The sequence below is a fragment of the Lissotriton vulgaris genome, chromosome 6 (genome assembly GCF_964263255.1).
Source record: "Lissotriton vulgaris chromosome 6, aLisVul1.2, whole genome shotgun sequence".
In the NCBI taxonomy this organism is placed as follows: Eukaryota; Metazoa; Chordata; class Amphibia; order Caudata; family Salamandridae; genus Lissotriton; species Lissotriton vulgaris.
The window spans coordinates 1,452,595,550-1,452,614,896 of record NC_141694.1 but is presented as its reverse complement, the minus strand read 5'-3'; the positions used below and the strand labels follow the sequence as shown (position 1 = coordinate 1,452,614,896).

Here is a 19,347-nt window from a genome sequence, read left to right as displayed (position 1 = left end):
CTAGCTGCTGCCTGACGCGATAGGCTCACAGGAGGCCATTTAAGACAGACTGGCCAGGGCGCTCTCCCTGAAAGGTAAGCGCTGCGGTTCCTAAGGATAATTTGCATATTTTAAAAAACGCTGCTTAACGTTCCTATTAACCCCACGTGGTCCGTCATCAAAGTTGGGTAATAGGTACACGTTTTCAGCCACCCATGCCTGCTCGCCAGTCGACCCCAGAGCGATCTTCAGTTGAGAGTGCAGTTTGAGAGTGCAGTTTGAGAGTGCAGTTTGAGAGTGCAGTTTGAGAGTGCAGTTTGAGAGTGCAGTTTGAGAGTGCAGAGTGCAGTTTGAGAGTGCAGAGTGCAGTTTGAGAGTGCAGAGTGCAGTTTGAGAGTGCAGAGTGCAGTTTGAGAGTGCAGAGTGCAGTTTGAGAGTGCAGAGTGCAGTTTGAGAGTGCAGAGTGCAGATTGAGAGTGCAGAGTGCAGATTGAGAGTTGAGAGTGCAGTTTGAGAGTGCAGTTTGAGAGTGCAGTTTGAGAGTGCAGTTTGAGAGTGCAGTTTGAGAGTGCAGTTTGAGAGTGCAGTTTGAGAGTGCAGTTTGAGAGTGCAGTTTGAGAGTGCAGATTGAGAGTGCAGTTTGAGAGTGCAGTTTGAGAGTGCAGTTTGAGAGTGCAGTTTGAGAGTGCAGAGTGCAGTTTGAGAGTGGAGAGTGCAGATTGAGAGTGGAGAGTGCAGATCGAGAGTGCAGATCGAGAGTGCAGATCGAGAGTGCAGATCGAGAGTGCAGTTTGAGAGTGCAGTTTGAGAGTGCAGTTTGAGAGTGCAGTTTGAGAGTGCAGTTTGAGAGTGCAGTTTGAGAGTGCAGTTTGAGGGTGCAGATCGAGGGTGCAGATCGAGGGTGCAGATCGAGAGTGCAGATCGAGAGTGCAGATCGAGAGTGCAGATCGAGAGTGCAGTTTGAGAGTGCAGTTTGAGAGTGCAGTTTGAGAGTGCAGTTTGAGAGTTGAGAGTGCAGTATGAGAGTTGAGAGTGCAGTTTGAGAGTGCAGTTTGAGAGTGCAGATTGCAGTTTGAGAGTGCAGTTTGAGAGTGCAGAGTGCAGTTTGAGAGTGGAGAGTGCAGATTGAGAGTGCAGTTTGAGAGTGCAGTTTGAGAGTGCAGTTTGAGAGTGCAGTTTGAGAGTGCAGATTGAGAGTGCAGATTGAGAGTGCAGATTGAGAGTGCAGATTGAGAGTGCAGATTGAGAGTGCAGTTTGAGAGTTGAGAGTGCAGTATGAGAGTTGAGAGTGCAGATTGAGAGTGCAGTTTGAGAGTGCAGATTGAGAGTGCAGTTTGAGAGTGCAGTTTGAGAGTTGAGAGTGCAGTATGAGAGTTGAGAGTGCAGTATGAGAGTTGAGAGTGCAGTTTGAGAGTGCAGTTTGAGAGTGCAGAGTGCAGATTGCAGTTTGAGAGTGCAGTTTGAGAGTGCAGAGTGCAGTTTGAGAGTGGAGAGTGCAGATTGAGAGTGCAGTTTGAGAGTGCAGATTGAGAGTGCAGTTTGAGAGTGCAGATTGAGAGTGCAGATTGTGAGTGCAGATTGAGAGTGCAGATTGAGAGTGCAGATTGAGAGTGCAGTTTGAGAGTGCAGTTTGAGAGTGCAGTTTGAGAGTGCAGTTTGAGAGTGCAGTTTGAGAGTGCAGTTTGAGAGTGCAGTTTGAGAGTGCAGTTTGAGAGTTGAGAGTGCAGTATGAGAGTTGAGAGTGCAGATTGAGAGTGCAGTTTGAGAGTGCAGAGTGCAGATTGCAGTTTGAGAGTGCAGTTTGAGAGTGGAGAGTGCAGTTTGAGAGTGGAGAGTGCAGTTTGAGAGTGGAGAGTGCAGTTTGAGAGTGGAGAGTGCAGTTTGAGAGTGCAGATTGAGAGTGCAGTTTGAGAGTGCAGATTGAGAGTGCAGTTTGAGAGTGCAGAGTGGCAGTGAGTGCAGACTGAGTGCAGAGTGACAGTGAGTGCAGACTGAGTGCAGAGTGACAGTGAGTGCAGACTGAGTGCAGAGTGACAGTGAGTGCAGACTGAGTGCAGAGTGACAGTGAGTGCAGAGTGACAGTGAGTGCAGAGTGACAGTGAGTGCAGAGTGACAGTGAGTGCAGAGTGACAGTGAGTGCAGAGTGACAGTGAGTGCAGAGTGACAGTGAGTGCAGAGTGACAGTGAGTGCAGAGTGACAGTGAGTGCAGAGTGACAGTGAGTGCAGAGTGACAGTAGAGTGACAGTAGAGTGAGTGCAGAGTGAGTGCAGAGTGGCAGTGCGTGCAGAGTGGCAGTGCGTGCAGAGTGGCAGTGCGTGCAGAGTGGCAGTGCGTGCAGAGTGACTGCAGAGACAGTGTGTCAGGGTGCACATTGTGTGAGTGTGCAGAATGAGTGTGCAGGGTAAACAGTGTGTGACTATGCAGGGTGACATTGGGAGTGTGCGGGTGAGCAGTGTGTGAATGTGTAGGGGCAGTGTGTGAGTGTGCAGAAAACACCACACACACACCACACACACATAACGCACACACAAACCACACACCTCAGTCTCTCAACACCACACACTTGTCGCCACTCAACACAACACACTCACCACCACACTCACTCCCCAGGCTCACCCCCACAGACTCACCACCACACACTCACCAGCACATAGAAAACAACACACACAACAACACACCCCCAGCCGTCAATGAATGCTTTCACCATGCACAAACACCAACAACCATCATCCATCTGTGCACGCTTTTACCAAGCACACACCCACCAGCCGTCAGTGCACCCTTCCACCAGGCACACACACCTCCAGCCGGCAGTGCACTTTTCCACCAAGCAATCGCAGTATGGTACACTTTACTTTTAAACATATTCATATAAAGCACAGCATGCCACCATTGGTAAAATTACAATTCAACCAACTGACTTCCACTACACACCACATGCACACACTCCATAACACATGGCAAAAAGACATTGGCATTTACAATGCCATTAGCTCAAACTCAAATAAATCCGAGCCCGATTGCATTTCTAATGCTTGTTCTATTCCCTGGTGACCCAACTCCAGTTCACTAATATATCATTTTTCACATCTAAATGAGCACAATGCCTCACAAACCTGGAGGTCGGACTACAATTTCACACCATCTGAGAGGCGCAGAATGAATTAAAAGACAGTGCTCACCAGCATACGAAATTCAGAAAATGAGGCACTAAAGAGAATACATTAAAGGAAACTTTCATACAGAGTATCACCTTTGTTTATTGAATGTATTTCTAAAAGGACTGGTAATTAATCCTGCACTGGAACACAAAGTCGTGGTGCCTCCCTGTGATCATTGGACCCCGATATGTTCTGAATTTAGAGAAATCTGCCTGGACAGATTGCAAAACCTGGACTGTCCCGACGAACCCGGGTTGCCTGGTCACCCTAAAATAACATGTAAAGGGCTCTGATGCCGGATGTCTCGGGTCTAGTTTGCGCTATAAAAAAAAAACTCATTTTTTTTTTAATGCAATTTGTATGTATGTGCTTGTTAGAAGGGTGTTCCATCTCTAACCACAAGGTGGCAAGAGAATGCTAGGATTTGTATCTATTAAATAACCACGCATAAGGAGTTTTAGCAGAGCAATTCATAGGTAGCAATGCAATTCACATAGGTCGACGTCGACAGTCCGCAATTAAACATCTTGACAGTGATGATGAAATGAAAGCAGACCAGAAATGCCACGATCTATGGTATATAGCTGTTCACATTTCGAGCAATACTGGAGAGACTTCGGTGAGGACAGGTCTATGTATTAAAGAATGTGGTTTGCTGTTAACTGTAAGAGATAACAGGATGCTGGTAAGCAGATCTATACTGCTATCTCTAATGCTATAATTCTAGATCGTCTATGCTTTGCTAGGGAATGGACAACACCAGTATTGCCCACGGGTTCTAGTGGGGGGCATTATTTGGTCAGGACTAAAGGGCATATGTAGGTAATTTCCATTTTGCGATTCCCAAATTGCGATTTTTAAGGAATAATTATTTGAGAATAGCAAAATGGAATGTAGGAAAAAATTCGCAATTTTTTTGCGAATCTCTAACATTCCTTAATTGCGATTTGCAAATTGCAAATCACAATTAAGAAAGGAGTGTCCTATTCATTCCTATGTTCTAAGAGGCCCTTAGGAATGAATGGGGGTACATTCTCAAATTGCGATTTTCTACGAGAAAATCGCAATTTGGGAATTGCAATTCCAAGGGTGCCAGGGTGTCCAAAGGACTGCTGCACCCCTGGAATGTGCCTCTAAGGACATGTGGCACACACACATGCCCTAAGGGCATGTCTGTTCACCAGATGGCACTTTAAACTTTTTCAAAAAATGCATTTTGAAAGGAAATTGCAAAATACCATCTACTTGGGAAGTAGGTGGTATTTTGCGATTCCTTAAGCCAAAATCGCATTTTAAAATTCACTCCTACATAGCATTTAAGGAATCGCAAAATTGTGATTCCTTAAATGCTTGAGCAAAATAAGGAATCACAATTTTTGCGATTCCTTACTTTGCTACTGTGCACCTACATACCAAAGCACACTTTGCGATTCTCAAATGCCGAAATTCGCCGAATTTCGACGTTTGCGAATCGCAAACGCCTCCCTACATATGCCCCTATGAGCCAGAGGTTGCAAGGGGAAAAAAGAGTGCCAACTGCATAAACCAGATCTGGGCACCCATGTTTTGGTCGAACCTGAAGCCAATTTCCTTTTTTTAGCCGAAAGAGGGCGTAAAACATGAAATGTGCAAATATGAAATTCTTTAAATTATATTCTCTTGTTGGGTTGTTGGTCATAACCCCTTTTCTGCTCTATCCTTTCCCGTTCCCCTTGTCTTATCGTGTTTTGTTGTTCTTAGTTTTATTATGAATGCATTTTTTAAGTGTTTTTTTTTTAAATCACATCCAACTCTAATAAAAACTCAAAAATGCGATATGCAACAAAATAGTGAAACAATAACAGTAAATATTGTGTATAAAACTTCTGGAAATATGGTTTGATTTGATGCACGAAGAGGTTCTGAAAAGAGACGTTATGTCATTAGTATACATGCCAACATTTTAGGAACGGGACGTGTGAGATTTAAAATAAAAAAATCGGGAGAATGAAAATTCCCTATTGACTTCTATTATATAAAATGCACTTTCAGGCGGGAGACAGCTAAAATAAAGTCATGTTTGGCTTGAAAAATCGGTAGTCTCCCGCCAGAATCGGGTCTATTGGCATGTATGCATTAGTGGACTCCAGGAGGGCCCCAGATGCAGTAGAAAGGCTGTACACATTAGCTTCCGGAAGTACGACAGGCAAAACAAAATATAAACAGGATTTTTTTGGCTCAAAGAGGAAAAACCTACCGGGTAAAATAGAGGCACTTGAGAACAGTCAAGAGAGCATTGAACATGTTATGTTATGTTAATGTTAAAAATTTTCTTCTATAGCGCAACGGCTACTCCAAAGGAGTGTCCCGGCGCTTTGGCGAAGAGGTCAGCAGGGGGCAGCAACATAGCAGAAAATAAGGAAAAGCGGGGGCCCTAGTTGGTGAATAGCCAAGTTTTTAAGGCCTTTCTGAAGGACATAAGGTTAGGGATCTGTCTCAGAGAGAGGGGAAGCTCGTTCCAAGCACGAGGAGCCAGGTGGCGAAAAGAGCGGCCACCCAGTCTAGCGCGTTTGATGGTCGGGACTACCATTTTGGACAAGGAGGCAGACCTTAGAGCTCTATTAGGTTTATAAAAAGCAAGGCGATTTCTGATGTAGCTGGGGCCAATGTCATGTAGGGCTTTAAAGGTCAGCGTCAGACTTTTAAAAAGGACTCTCTTAGCTATGGGAAGCCAGTGCAATTCTCTTAACAGATCAGAGGCACCAGTACGTCTAGGGAGCCCGTAGATGGCACGGGCAGCTGAGTTTTGAACTACTTGAAGACGCATCAAGAGGTATTTTGGGAGTCCTAAATAAAGAGCCTTTGCATAGTCTAATCTGGATCCAATGAGTAATTGAACAATGACCCTTCTATGATGGATTGATATCAAGGGGAGAAATTTTCTGAGCATCCGAAGGATGCCGAAGCATTTCCCGGAAAGGCAAGATATTTGGGGTCCAAAAGCTAGGTCATTATCAACAATGATTCCCAAATTTTTAGCTTTGATGGACGCATTTACAGGCGGAAACAGGTCTTGCGGCCACCAGCATTTCCAGTTCGGTTCAGTGGCGCAGCCAAAGAAAAGCAGCTCCGACTTATCGGAGTTGCATTTCAGTCCGTGCCCTCTAAACCACCCAAAAACTGCCTCTAGGCAGCTTCTGATAAGAGTCCCGTCAAACACCTCATTCTTGTCACATGTAAACAAGGAGTTGGGTGCCGTCGGCGTAGGACACGATCTGAGCGCCGAAGGACTCCGCCACCTCTGCCAGGGGGGCCAAAAAGATGTTAAAAAGCAGGGGGCTAAGAATAGACCCCTGAGGGACCCCTACCTCAAGAGGTGCCATGTCGGCGGAGTGCGGGGGCGCCCAGATCGTTTGTCGGCGGTCGGCTAGAAAGGATTTGAGCCAATTCCACACCGTCCCCCGAAGACCACACTCCCAGAGTCGTAATAGGAGGGTGTCATGGGGAACGGTGTTGAAAGCCGCCGACAGGTCCAAAATGACCAACATGGCCTTTCCTCCAACATCCAGCACCTCTCTGATGGCGTCTGTGACTTCGGTCTCCGTGCTATAATTAGCAAGAAAACCAGATTGAGTGCTGTGCAACAGATGGTTCTCCTCGATAAAATTAGAGATTGATCTGTGCACATGTCTTTCTGCCACTTTCGCCAGAGCGGGGAGGAGAGAGATTGGCCTGTAGTTGGCATGGACGGTAGGATCTAGGGCTGGTTTTTTTTAGAAGTGGAAGAATGAGAGCACACTTCCAAGCCCGAGGGACTACACCAGAAGACAGCGAGGAGTTGAGAATAGGATTGATGAGACCATTTAGGGCCGGAGCTATTTTGTTGAGACATGAGGCTGGACATGGATCAAGAGGTGAGCCCGACTTCAGCCCAGACAAGAGGTCTAAAGAAGAATCAAGACTCAAAGGGGGAAATTCCCAGAGAGTGGGAGCCAGAACAAGTTTTGAGGAGGTGTGGGCGGCTGGTAGGTCTACATCAGTTTGTTGGGAATAGACAGCAAGGGAAGCTTGGATGGACGTTATTTTATTAACAAAGTAAAGGGCCAGTTCACTGAGCCAGGATTCAGAATGGGACTGGGTCGGGGTGCCTAGGGACGGTGATGTAAAGTCTTTGACAATTCTAAAGATTTCCTTACATGTGTTTCCAGATTCATCGATGCGACGTTCAAGATAGGACTTTTTCTCTTTCCACATCAAATTATAGTAGGATCTAGTCATACTTTACTTTCTCCAAGGGATTGTAGTCCCTCCTCCAAGCTCTTTCAGCTCTCTTACAATTTTGGCGAGCTTCCCTGAGCTGAGAAGTGAACCAAGGGGCTGAGGGCCGTCTATCTCCGGACTTAGCTATTTTCTCTGGGACAAGAATCGCCAGTCTCGTCGTGAGCCAATCGACAAAATAGGCTAGGTCATCTTCTAAGTTGCCTGACAAGGTACAGGGTGCACAGTCAATAGCCTGCAGTAACATCTCATTAGAGAGAAGGTGGAAAGGTCTGGAAGTACGCTTAGGAGAGGCAGTGGGTTTGATCCTAGAAGATGGAACACAAGAAAGGAAAAAAGTAATTAAATAATGATCCGACCATAACACCGGCTGCGGTGCTTGGATGCCAATAGGAATGGTGGAGTAGACTTGGTCCAGAGTGTGACCCTTGTTATGTGTAGGTTCTTGAATAAGCGGTAGCAGTCCTAATGAGGTAGTTATATCCATTAGTTTCATAGTGTCTGGATTAGTGGAATCGTCCATGTGTATATTTAAATCACCTAGAAGGATGCAGTGCTCCGACTTAAGACAAGGGACTGAGAGTGCAACTTGTAATTCGTCCAAAAAGGAGCCCAAAGGGCCAGGGGCTCTATATATAAGAATACCGGTACAAGCCTGAGAGGGGGAGAGGTGGAGTGTGAAGCCAAGGGCCTCGGTGTTCTGGATGTTATCAACCGGAAATGTGAGACAAGGCAGCTGTTTGTTAACTATAATAGCCACACCGCCCCCTCGCCCAGATGATCTATCCCTCCTAAAGATGGAATAGTTGGGAGGGATGGCATTGGCCAAATCAGGGGCAGAGGAGTCATTTAGCCATTCAAGCGTTTGGCGTTCCCATGTTACCCTAGAGAAGCCCATCACTGAAGCTATGTGATGATCCTGTCTCGTTGACAATATGGCCCCCTCACTAAGTGGTAGAGTGACCTGGAGAGAAAGACAAACCCACTCCATTAAAAGCCGACTGGGCCTCAACCAGCAGTAGCAGGCTGTTAATTCATTGCGGTGCTTCCTAACCCGTATTTGATGGACCCCTATATTATTTCCTGTGTTTGGTTTTTTAAAAACGCCTCACTGAGGCCAAAAAAGCAACAAAAAAATATAATACAAAATCACAGGAAAATGTTTCAGATCAATAAAATTTGAAACGGAGGATCAAAATAATGTTTCGAAGGACTTGAAGATGAAGCTAAACCCAAACACCCAGGTCTTTTGCCCACTATCAAAGCATGCTTTACATGCAACTAATAAAATGAAAGTTCAAATGGTAAAAAATATCCAAACACACCTGGTTGTGTGTACAAAAAGATACTGAAGTGAATATGAGCACATTCTATCAAAAATACATTCTAAAAGAAATGTTAATAAGGGATATATAATTAGAAAAGGATTCTACAAGTTTAGTCTTTAAAAAAGAAGCATGAGTATAGGAGAACTGTAAACGTTTAACAGCATATGAGAGTTAAAATAACTTTGTAGCAAATGATTTAGTGCTCTATATCTCAAACTAATATTCCTTCATGAAGAGGGCGAATGTATGAACGCAGCTAAGGAGCTCAAGACCTGCCGTCCGTGCCAAGTCTTCAGTGTAATATCACTTGACCTAAAGTTTTGGTCTCATCTGTTAGAGCCTGAAATGGCTATGATCTTCTAAATAAAGCCATAATTGATGTACAGACCTATAAAACCTACAGAAGAAATTCTACAGTTAGTTTACACTCGTAGGAAATTGAGAATGGAGAGTATTTCTGAAGAATACATTTCTGCCAGGTATGTATTATGACTTGGAATCAATTACTCAATAATGTGGATATCAGAGAACAAAAAATGTCAATGGATCAAATACACCCTAAACATGGACCACAACTAAAAAAGTATTAGTAAACCAATTCAGTTTAATACATTTGTTTGTCTGGGTATGGTTAATTAGATTAGCTCCCTACTAAAAAAAAAAAAAGCATTGCAATGCAATAGGTCTTGATTTACTGAAAATTTGAACTTTTGGTGTTGCAATATTGTTGGCAATGCCAGGAACTCAAACGTTCAGCAATGTGAGACCTATTGCATTGTAATTTTTTTTTCTATCTATTAAACTAACGCGGCCTAGACTAGACTTAAAAAAAATAATTCAAATCACTCTGTGGATACTTTTGCAATTTATGAATGCCAGGCTTTCAAAACAAAGCTGGCAATCAGGTATTTGCATTTTTAAAGAGATCCCTTAACACAATTCAAGTGTTTGAATTCTGAAAAAAGTTAAAAGCTGCCAATTCTGCAGATTAATAGTGAAAAATGTTTTAGTTCCTAGGTATGTGTGATGACATTTATACAGGATGGGACATGGGGATGATGGCCATCAAAAAGTTTGAAGACCACTGTTCGATACTGGCCTGACTCTCCACCTCCCATCATGTGTGTCCACCAGGGGCAAAATGCTTTCACACTTAGCACACAATGGGTGTATTTAATGTTTTTAGCTTTCTACTTTTGTATCCATGACACTTCACACAGACCCTGGTCCTGAGGAAAAAATGGAGGCCAGCGTGACCCAGCAGTAAAAGCCTGTGTGTCACATTCCACTGCTACAGCTGCACGCCTCACCCAACCTTTTCATTTTACTGTACCAAATTATATTCTCCTTTACAAATAACTGTACCCTTTTCCTGTCATCGCACTTAAAGCAAAACACCAATTTCTAATTATGGTGTACTAAACACATCTAGATTTATACTGCCTACGGACGGTAAGGCGGTTTAGTGGGTTAAGTACTTAGTTACTGCTGCATGCGCGTCCGAATAAAACCAAATTCAGATCCTATCAAGACTAAAAGAACATCACCTCATTCTACGCTGCGTACATTAAGGAAGAGTCAAGGTTAGTGCATTGCATTAAAGAAGTGTCAAAGTTATGAGGTTGGGGAGTAATGTTATGTATGGGCTTAAGAACTGGTGTAATGTCTCTGAACTGCTATTCATACAGCATAACATGTGTATATTGAAACATTATCACCCTAGTGAAGATGGCAGTTTTTTCTACCAAACCCAAATATGAAAGGTGGAGACGGCCCTGCATGGGTTGGAACATACATATCATGCACAGATCTCAGTTTCCAACTCACCTATTTTACTGACCTTGTACATAGCTACAATTTGACATTAGAACTTGTCTTTTTTTGTAAGAGTAAAATATACGTTTTCTACGGCATACTGAGCATTTACAAGTTAGTGCTTTTCATATACCTGAGATATATATATATATATATATATTTTTTTTTTTAAGAGGAGGCGCGGGGAGTATCCATTCCTGTTTGTCTGCCCCGTGTGACAAGAAAATCATCGTGAGCGTCTTTTAGAACTGCATATCATCAGTGAGTTAACAAAGGTATCCTGTGGCCGAGATTTGCTTCGGCTGGTCGCGCGCTCTTAGTACACTGCACTGCTATATTTTAAAAGTCCCGTTCTCTGATTTATTTTTATTTATTTTTCACTTTTGCCCTGCTTTTATCTCTGCTCCTGCCCCTTACCTTGCCCCATAATTTCCTGGAAAAACCACCGCTGTTTGGCGGGTCCGGTTCCGGGGAGGTTGTGGGTGGTGAGTGACATCTTGCTTTGGGAAGGGAGTTTGAGCGCCATCTTGGAGCGTTCATGTGATCGGGGACGCGGAGAACACGCTATTTAAAGCTCGCCCTTAGCGCGCAGCGGTGACGCGCAGCGGAAGCGCCTTCCCTGTGCCTGAGTCGTGCCAGAGTCCTGCCCGTCTGCACTCGTCAGCGCCTCGGAGGTGTAGGAGGTGGGACTCTGGCTCTTTTATCCACGGTTTTGTCTGTTGTTGCTTTGTATCTGGTTCATGATGATTGTTTACAGCACCGCCGAGTTGCTTGCTTTGCGTAATCATTCCCCTCTGTGCCAGTGTGTTTTTCCGGGAGGACGCCTTCTGAGGAAAGGCTGTCCGACTTGTGGCTGGCGGCCTGTTGTGTCGTTGGGAACGGTGTTGCCACCTCCTACTCAGTACTGTCAATGTCCTCTCTTGAACACCAGATCCCTTGGCAGACATTCCACCGACATCTGGAATCTACTCTCGGACTCTAAAATTTCTTGCCTGTTTTGAACAGAAACTTGGCTCGGGGAATGCTCAGGCCCTGGCTTGGCCAGTGCATTACCCCCCGAATTAAACCATCTTAAGGAAGGATAGAGTTGGGGGGAGGGGAGGGGGAGTGGCCCTTATTGTGGATAAGGATCTAGTGTGTACTACGTTTCCTGTCGAGAACATCTCGGGCTGTGAAGCCTTGGGCTTTACACTTAGCCTTTCGCCTCGTCAGACGTGCACTGGGCTCCTTGTTTATAGACCCCCTGGACCCATTGGTACGCTTTTTGACGACTTGCAGGCAGCACTCTCTGTACCCTGTATAAGATCGGTGCATTGTATTTTGTTGGGGGATTTAAACCTTCATATGGACATTACAGCAGATCCTGATGCGTCTAAATTGCAGGATATTACTGTGCTGCTTGGGCTTTTCCTTATATTGACAGTCCCACCCATAATAAAGGCCATACTTTTGACCACATTTTTTCCACCAGACAGATTGCCGTGTCCTCGCCACTTCCAGTGCTATGGTCGGATCATTTTATAATAAATGTTGGCATCCCTTATGTGGACATGATTGGCCAGAGAGCGCAGAAGGATTCGATAATCATGATCTTTTCATCTAGTCACGGCGGAAATGCTGTCAGATGCCCTCTGTCTTCATCCTTGCGAGCTTACAGACGACTTGGAAGCTAACTTAGATTTGGTCCATAAATGGCTGATAGCCAGATTTGATGAGTTGGCTCCAGTCAAGGCAGCCAAATCAGTTCATAGTCATGTGTCCGCCCCTTGGTTCACTCCTTCGTTGAGGAAAATGCACCAAGATTGTAAAAGGGCCGAAAGAGTGTGGAGGCGCAAATATGAATCGGAGGACAAATTAAAATATCGTGATGCTCTTAAGCTTTATCACAAACACATTTCTGAAGGCAAAAAAGAATATCTCGAGCGTAGAATCGATGAAGCGGATAATATGAGCAAGGAACTTTTTAGAATAGTAAAGGAGTTTGCTTCCCCTGCTGCCTGTTCACCCTCTCACTCTCACACGGAAGTTTGGATTAGCCAACTCGGAGACTTTTTTGTACACAAAATTAAGGCTATTCAGGAGTCTTTCCCTACGGTGGAGCTCAACGTATCGGTATGTAATTCGATCTCTCTACCTTCATTAGTGGAAGAGAAAGGGCACATACTATCGGTCTTTCCGCCGCTGTCTTGTGCTACCTCTTATGATCTTTTGTCCCGGCTTCAGTCTGGCTCACCTTTGGATCCGTGTCCAGCGAAGTGCCTGGGTAAAGTAGCTTCGGCAGTTAACAGCTTGCTGAACCCTCTGCTCAATCTCTCCCTGAGTACGGGAGCGGTACCTCTGGCATGGAAACATGCGCTGATTCTGCCGTTACTCAAAAAGCCTACTTTAGATCCCCTGGTGCATGCTAATTATAGGCCAATCTCCCTGCTTCCTGCTCTGGCGAAGGTGATTGAGAAACATGTGCAGCTCTTGATCACCAACTTTATCGAAAGCAACAACATCCTCCATGATTCTCAATCTGGCTTCCGTGCTAATTATAGCATGGAGACAGCCCTTCTTGAGGTCACCGAAGCTATCAGGGAAACTCTTGATCTTGGGGGAAAGGCTATTTTAGTCATGCTAGATCTGTCGGCGGCCTTCGACACCGTCCCACATGACGGTCTCCTTTTAAGACTCTGGGAGATCGGGTTTCGTGGGACGGTGTTGGACTGGTTTAAATCCTTTCTTTCCGGTCGTCGACAGGTGATCTGGGCACCCCCGTTCTCCGCTGAAATGCCGCCGCTAGAGGTAGGGGTTCCTCAAGGGTCTATTCTGAGCCCCACCCTTTTTAATATCTACATGGCTCCTCTGGCGGCGGTAGTGGAGTCTTTTGGTGCCCAGATCATATCCTACGCTGATGACACCCAGCTCCGGTTTACCTGCAGGAAGGGAGAGGCTTTTGATGGCGCCAGGATCAAAGACTGCCTGAGTGCGGTCTTCGCTTGGTTTCAACGGCACAGCCTGAAATACAACTCAGATAAGTCTGAGCTGCTTTTCTTTGGCTGTGCACCCGATCCTTGCTGGAAATCTTGGTGGCCTCAGGACATGTTTCCTCCTGAGAAGGCGTTGACACAAGCTAAGAACCTTGGTGTGTTGTGCGATGACAGCCTTTCTTTCAGACCCCAGATTATTGGGTTGTCCGGGAAATGCTTCGGCATTTTGAAGATGCTCAGGAAATTTCTCCCGCTGTTATCCTTGCAGTACAAAAAAATTATTGTTCAAGCGTTAATTGGATCACGACTCTACTACGCCAATGCCCTATATTTAGGACTGCCTAAATATTTGCTTTCCAGGCTGCAAATAGTGCAGAACTCGGCGGCAAGAGCCATTTTTGGCCTTCCACGCAGAGCAAAAGCATCTGATTTGCTCAATAGGCTGCATTGGTTGCCCATCTCTAAAAGAATCACATTCAAGACTCTTACCCTGGCGTTTAAGGCTCTTCATTCAGTTGGCCCGAGTTACATCAGGAAGCGTATGGCTTTCTATGCGCCGAGGAGGACTCTGCGATCGGCCGGGTTGGCCAAGGCCGCTGTGCCGCCTATCAGACGTGCCCGGATGGGAGGACGGTCCTTCCGTTATTTGGCAGCATGTCGCTGGAACGAGCTCCCTGTTACCCTTCGGAAAGCCAACAGTCTCCTTTCTTTTAGAAGGGAGCTGAAGACTTGGCTTTTTTCTGCATGATTCTTTGGACCACTGAGTTGCCGTGTTGTGTTTTTCAGTTCCAGGTCTCTTTGCCAAAGCGCCGGGACACCCTTTGGGGTAGCCGTGCGCTATAAAAGAGACAGTACATAACAAAACATGATGCCCCACCCGGTGCCCTGCAGAATATGGAGAGGGGCCCCCAGCTTAAGAAAACACATTTTTCCTGCAATTTCATAATCCGCTCCCTTCAGTGAATGGTGAATTGATGGAGATTGCCAGACTAGAATTTGGAACTACCTCCGTCACTATGAAGTGCACGTCCTCGGTTCCCCAGCAGCCCTCTTATCTGCTGGGATTTCACTCTAAGATATTAATGCGATATTCACAGTCCTGAGCGTGCCCTGCTGCCAGAAGACGCTGGCTTACGGCTAATGTTCAACAGCATTTGGGGGCTCTTCGTGACACAGAGGTAATCAGGTGCAATTAGCAGATCAAGGCAGTCAATAGGAGATAGTCTCAGGAACAAAGGATTACCAGGGGACGGCTAGTGCGAACAGCTTATGTTGCTGTCTAAAAGCGTGTAAACACTTGTGGTTAGTAGAACCGCACCAGCAAGCAGCTGGAACTTGAAAGGACGGGAGGACTGAGACAAAGCATTGTGGTGCGAGAAGGCCACTTAATTCAAGCATGTACAACGCAAAATGTCAAACATTAGTGAAAGTTTGAGCTATTGGCGTTGCTAATAATAATGAAATGCCAATAGCTCTAACTTTTAGTAATGCAAAACCTATTGCATTGCAAATGCTTGTTTTTCCATTTATTTACTTTTGAAGCAATCACGGCACCAAGCTTTAGAACGTGGGTTCTGTGATTGAAAAAAAGGTAAAGAAATAGGAAGAATGTTGCAGTCCAGTAGCCCGCTGGCGTAAAACACACAGGCTTATCTGCAAGTGGTGTGCTGGGGTGTAAAGGGTTAAAGTATGCTCTGGCAACCAGTAATGTAAATCAGCAGGAGGGGGAGGAAGCAGCTGCAGCGAGAGAGTGTTCACGGCTAAAGATTTACAGGCGAGTGGCGTGAGAATGCTTTGCAAATATACAAGGAGACCCTTTACCAATATTTTACAATGGGAGGGGGTTTTGAGGGAAGGCAGGAGGCGAGGAAATAAAGTGTAAGCAGCTCTGTGACGAGCAGAAGGCAGAAATGAAAAGACATATGCTGAAGAGCAGTGCTCCTATTGAATTAGTAAATGACTTGTGTGTACCATGTGGTTGCTGCCCCTTAAACAGACAGCTCGACACGCCTACGACCATCTCAGGATTACATGCACACTCACAGGTGTGAAGTGTTGATGGGGGAAGGCAGGGGCCAGATTAATTGAAGTGAAGCATATAATGAGTCAAGGTTGGGGGGAGTGCGTAGCTGTGCCTGCAACGCCATCTACCATGAAAAAGTGACTAACAAAAGAGTGCTTTGAAACTGTAAATAAAAAGTACAAAGTAATGATACATGTAAAATGGAAGCCCTCATGGGAGGTAACAGAAGAGAGGGAGGTACTAAATAGGAAGGAGGGACTACTAATAAAATAAACCAATGAAATAAAAAGAATCCAAAAGTACACTGCAAGGAGCCAATAAAAAGTAAGGGCCGAGGCTATTGCCCATATCCTGAATACAGCACGTCTCGAAGAGGCAGCGCAAGTGCTGCCTAGGCGAGACCTAACAATATCAAACGTTCTGCCAAAATCAGGGTAAATTCTTAGTTAGTCTGATACCTGACCCATCTGGTTGTCGGACTGGAAGTTCTCTAAATTCCATTAACAATTTAATAGACATAAACTTTTATATTCCATCAGGAAAACAAGCTGAGTGGTATTTACAAATTGCTTAATATTTTAGTCGATGAAATGGTGTGTAAATATCCAAGCTGTCAGAGAACTGGTGACTTTAATGTTTCAGTTTAATTATGGCAACATATCAAAAACTAGGCAGCATCTATGAGAATCCCTAATGTAAACATTGAACACAAGGAAATGTGCAAAAATAAAGTTATACATTTTGGCTTTTGTTTAAAGCTCGCAATCAAGTAATAATTAATAGGAGGAACAAAGATGACCAACCAACACAAGATACTTTCTAGTAAGCCAAAACAAGCTCTCTAATCAAGTATGCATTATAAAATAATAATTATTCTAATTGAGAAATGATTTACATATTTTAATTAACTTTGGTAGTGATCAGACCACTCTTGATAGCATTGTGGCATCCACTTTCTAAAAATGAAATTTGGAAATTGAGTTGCCCCTCATAAAATTTTGTGCTGTGAGGCATTAAACTGCTTAGTAATAGTATAATGCATGTGAGCCGTGGGGCAGTCCTGACATCATACAATTGTGTCGTCAAAAGCGAGGAACCATTTAGTTTAAAAAAATTAGGAGACAGCCAAATGGAGGAAAAGATGATACTCCTGGAATCTTGCTGAAAATACAATTAAGAAAGGTCTCCAAAATTAATACGAAGGACAGAGCTGCATTTTGTATGGAATGTTGAAACCAATATGGAAAAGGCTTGAGAAAAATATCCTATGGAGGAAAAGCTACTTCTCAGCAAGAAAAACAGAAGAAAATCTTTTGGGGATTTAATGGGAAAGGACATGAGAAATAAAGGCTTAATGCTATGCAAACTGACTAAAATATCCCAATTAATTACCTCACTGTAATGCACTTTTCAAATTCAAAAGGTTAAAAATCATGCCCGTCTCATCTCTTGATTTAACCAAAATGTTGCAGCCAAGTACCTTTTATGAAAGCAACTGTAATTTTTCAAGGAATGCTTTTGAAATAAAGCTCTGGATGTTAACGAAATAGTGGAGTATATAAGATCAACTAAAACCTCCCGAGCACAGGGCCCAAACGGTAGTTGAGCATTTATCTTGAAATTAGAGCCTCAATTTGGTCTACCCTCTTATACTCCCTGCTTTAGGCAATCTTAAAAATTAATATGATTCAGGACTCTTGGCAGGGTAGTATAAGAATTTTCTTCTATTAAACATTTTTTTTTTTTTACAAAGCCGTCAAACTTGTCCAAATAATTACAGGACGATTGCATTGATGTACATCTCAGGAAAACTCTTTGGTATGCTAAGAAGAACTGTTTAGGGACTGCAAACTCTCTGAAGCTGTGACAAGATGCGCCATTAAGGCGAGAGCACAGTGGCATACTGGACAAGACGAATGGTGGTTTTTTTGTGCCATTAGGGTCCGTTTGCCAGCAATCACTGCCATCGGCCCCTCGTGGTTTGAAGGTGGTCACAGTAGATCTGGGGACAATAGTCCAAAGTACAAGAGCCGGAAACATCATCATTGAGGTACTGAGCTGAAAATCTTCTCAGTCAGTTGGTAATCCTGGACACATCATCCGGTTACTTTTACATTGCAGTTGCATCTATCCGGTTCTACCCACCAATACACTGCAAGAACGCTAAAGGGCCCAGGGTGTCAACATCTGTCCTGAACAGAACAGAGCCAAATGGTTTTGCAGCATTTAGGTGGCGGTGGCATGAAGTCTATCCAATGCCAATTGGGCAAATACAACTTTAAGTCGTACTAAGACTAAGTACACTGGTTCCCTGTTCGTCGAAAAACATGTGACTAAAATGTATGCAAGACAGACTCTTGCGCATCTTGAGACATGGGTGGTGCGGGCTGTTACTTTCAGATCCACGGTGCAGACGCAGCCTGCTTCACGTCCGCCTTAATACATTGTGAAACATGCATTAGTGGCGTAGTATTTTGTTTCGGACTTGCTCGCCCTCTGAGAGAGGTTTGTTTTTTTCTCATAGCATTACAACTGGTCCCTTTGATTATCTCATCAATCCAGCCACGTACGGCACAAAAGCTTAGAAGGTTTGAATAGCACAGGCTAGGGTAAAAAAGTCCTAAATGAGCAGCGCCAAATTAATAAAGGCACACCACCGCTATACTTAAAAACGAAGCGCAGCGGCCTTCGCGCTGACTGCAATTAAAATGTATTATGCAGGCTTTTGCAGAAAAGAAAGAAAGGCACACGGCCACCATTCTTAAAGATGAAGATCTAAAAAAGAGTGCCATGGCTATCTCACTGGAGTGTAATAGTACAAGAGATATAGGGATCCTAGTGGAATATGAAAGTACCCACCACAGATAGTGGTCGGTAATGACTGCATCAGAAACGAGAGAAACAAACACATGCTATGAACAACGTTTTGAGGAAGAACACAAAATGGCTGGCTTACCAACTCCTGCTTCACTGGATGTTCCTTGGGATTAACACCTTGTGTGACCAAGTATACTAGAAAACAGAAACAATGTTAAGTTTGTATTCACCCCACTCCCCCGTCCCCAGTATAGAATTCATACTCCATCTTCAATAACTTACTCCAGAACAGTGAATTCAACGAGTATGAAGACACCAAATCCAGCTTGGCTTGATCAAGTGGATCCAGCTTTAAAAGAAAATAGTTACACATGGTTATACTTTAATATGTGCAGTTAAAAAGTACTTACAACTTTGATATCAATTAAATACATACTCTTAGATTTATAATAAAAAGTCAACTTCCAGAAGCATGATACTGTGGTTTAACTGACAGGTTCCTCTATACAGGAAGCAAGTAAAAATGTTTTGGGAAGGGAGAGTACTAAAAAAAATCCACAGAAACCCAGATGAAAGATAGATGAAACAATTAATAAATCTGGCAGAGCAGGAGGGAGATATAAACTCGGAGGCACGTGGGTTAAGTAGCTTCTGGTTTATTTGACATTACATAAAAACGATTATTTCTTTGATTTATGCTGTTGCCTTCACATTTTAAAAGGTCAGGAAGGAGGCAAAGTATCACTGTTGAGATAGGGAGGAAATGAAACATATCCAGGTGAATTGCATGGTGCAATAATTGGATTTACGCATGTTTCTGGTTGCTGTGTATTCCAGATAGCTATGGATTTGCCCCATAATGGATCATCTGCTGCAAATTCTGAAGATTGTAACAAAACAATTGTTTCTAGCTCAAACAGATCTAAAGTCACATTAAATGTGGCAACATATGTTGCTGTACAGTGATCACCTTTCTGTTGCTTATTGCTGTATT

At 44.1% G+C, this 19,347-nt stretch overlaps 1 protein-coding gene across 1 annotated transcript in view; it reads right to left on the bottom strand.

Moving 5' to 3' along the window:
- C1D (C1D nuclear receptor corepressor) overlaps nucleotides 1-19,347 on the bottom strand; it is a 147,646-nt gene that overhangs the window by 72,752 nt on the left and 55,547 nt on the right. Inside the window, exons 3-4 of the mRNA XM_086927585.1 lie at nucleotides 18,636-18,702; nucleotides 18,493-18,548 (exon numbers count right to left, since the gene is read on the bottom strand). Coding sequence (XP_086783711.1) covers nucleotides 18,493-18,548; nucleotides 18,636-18,702 — 123 coding nt within the window. The remainder of the gene's footprint in view (nucleotides 1-18,492; nucleotides 18,549-18,635; nucleotides 18,703-19,347) is intronic.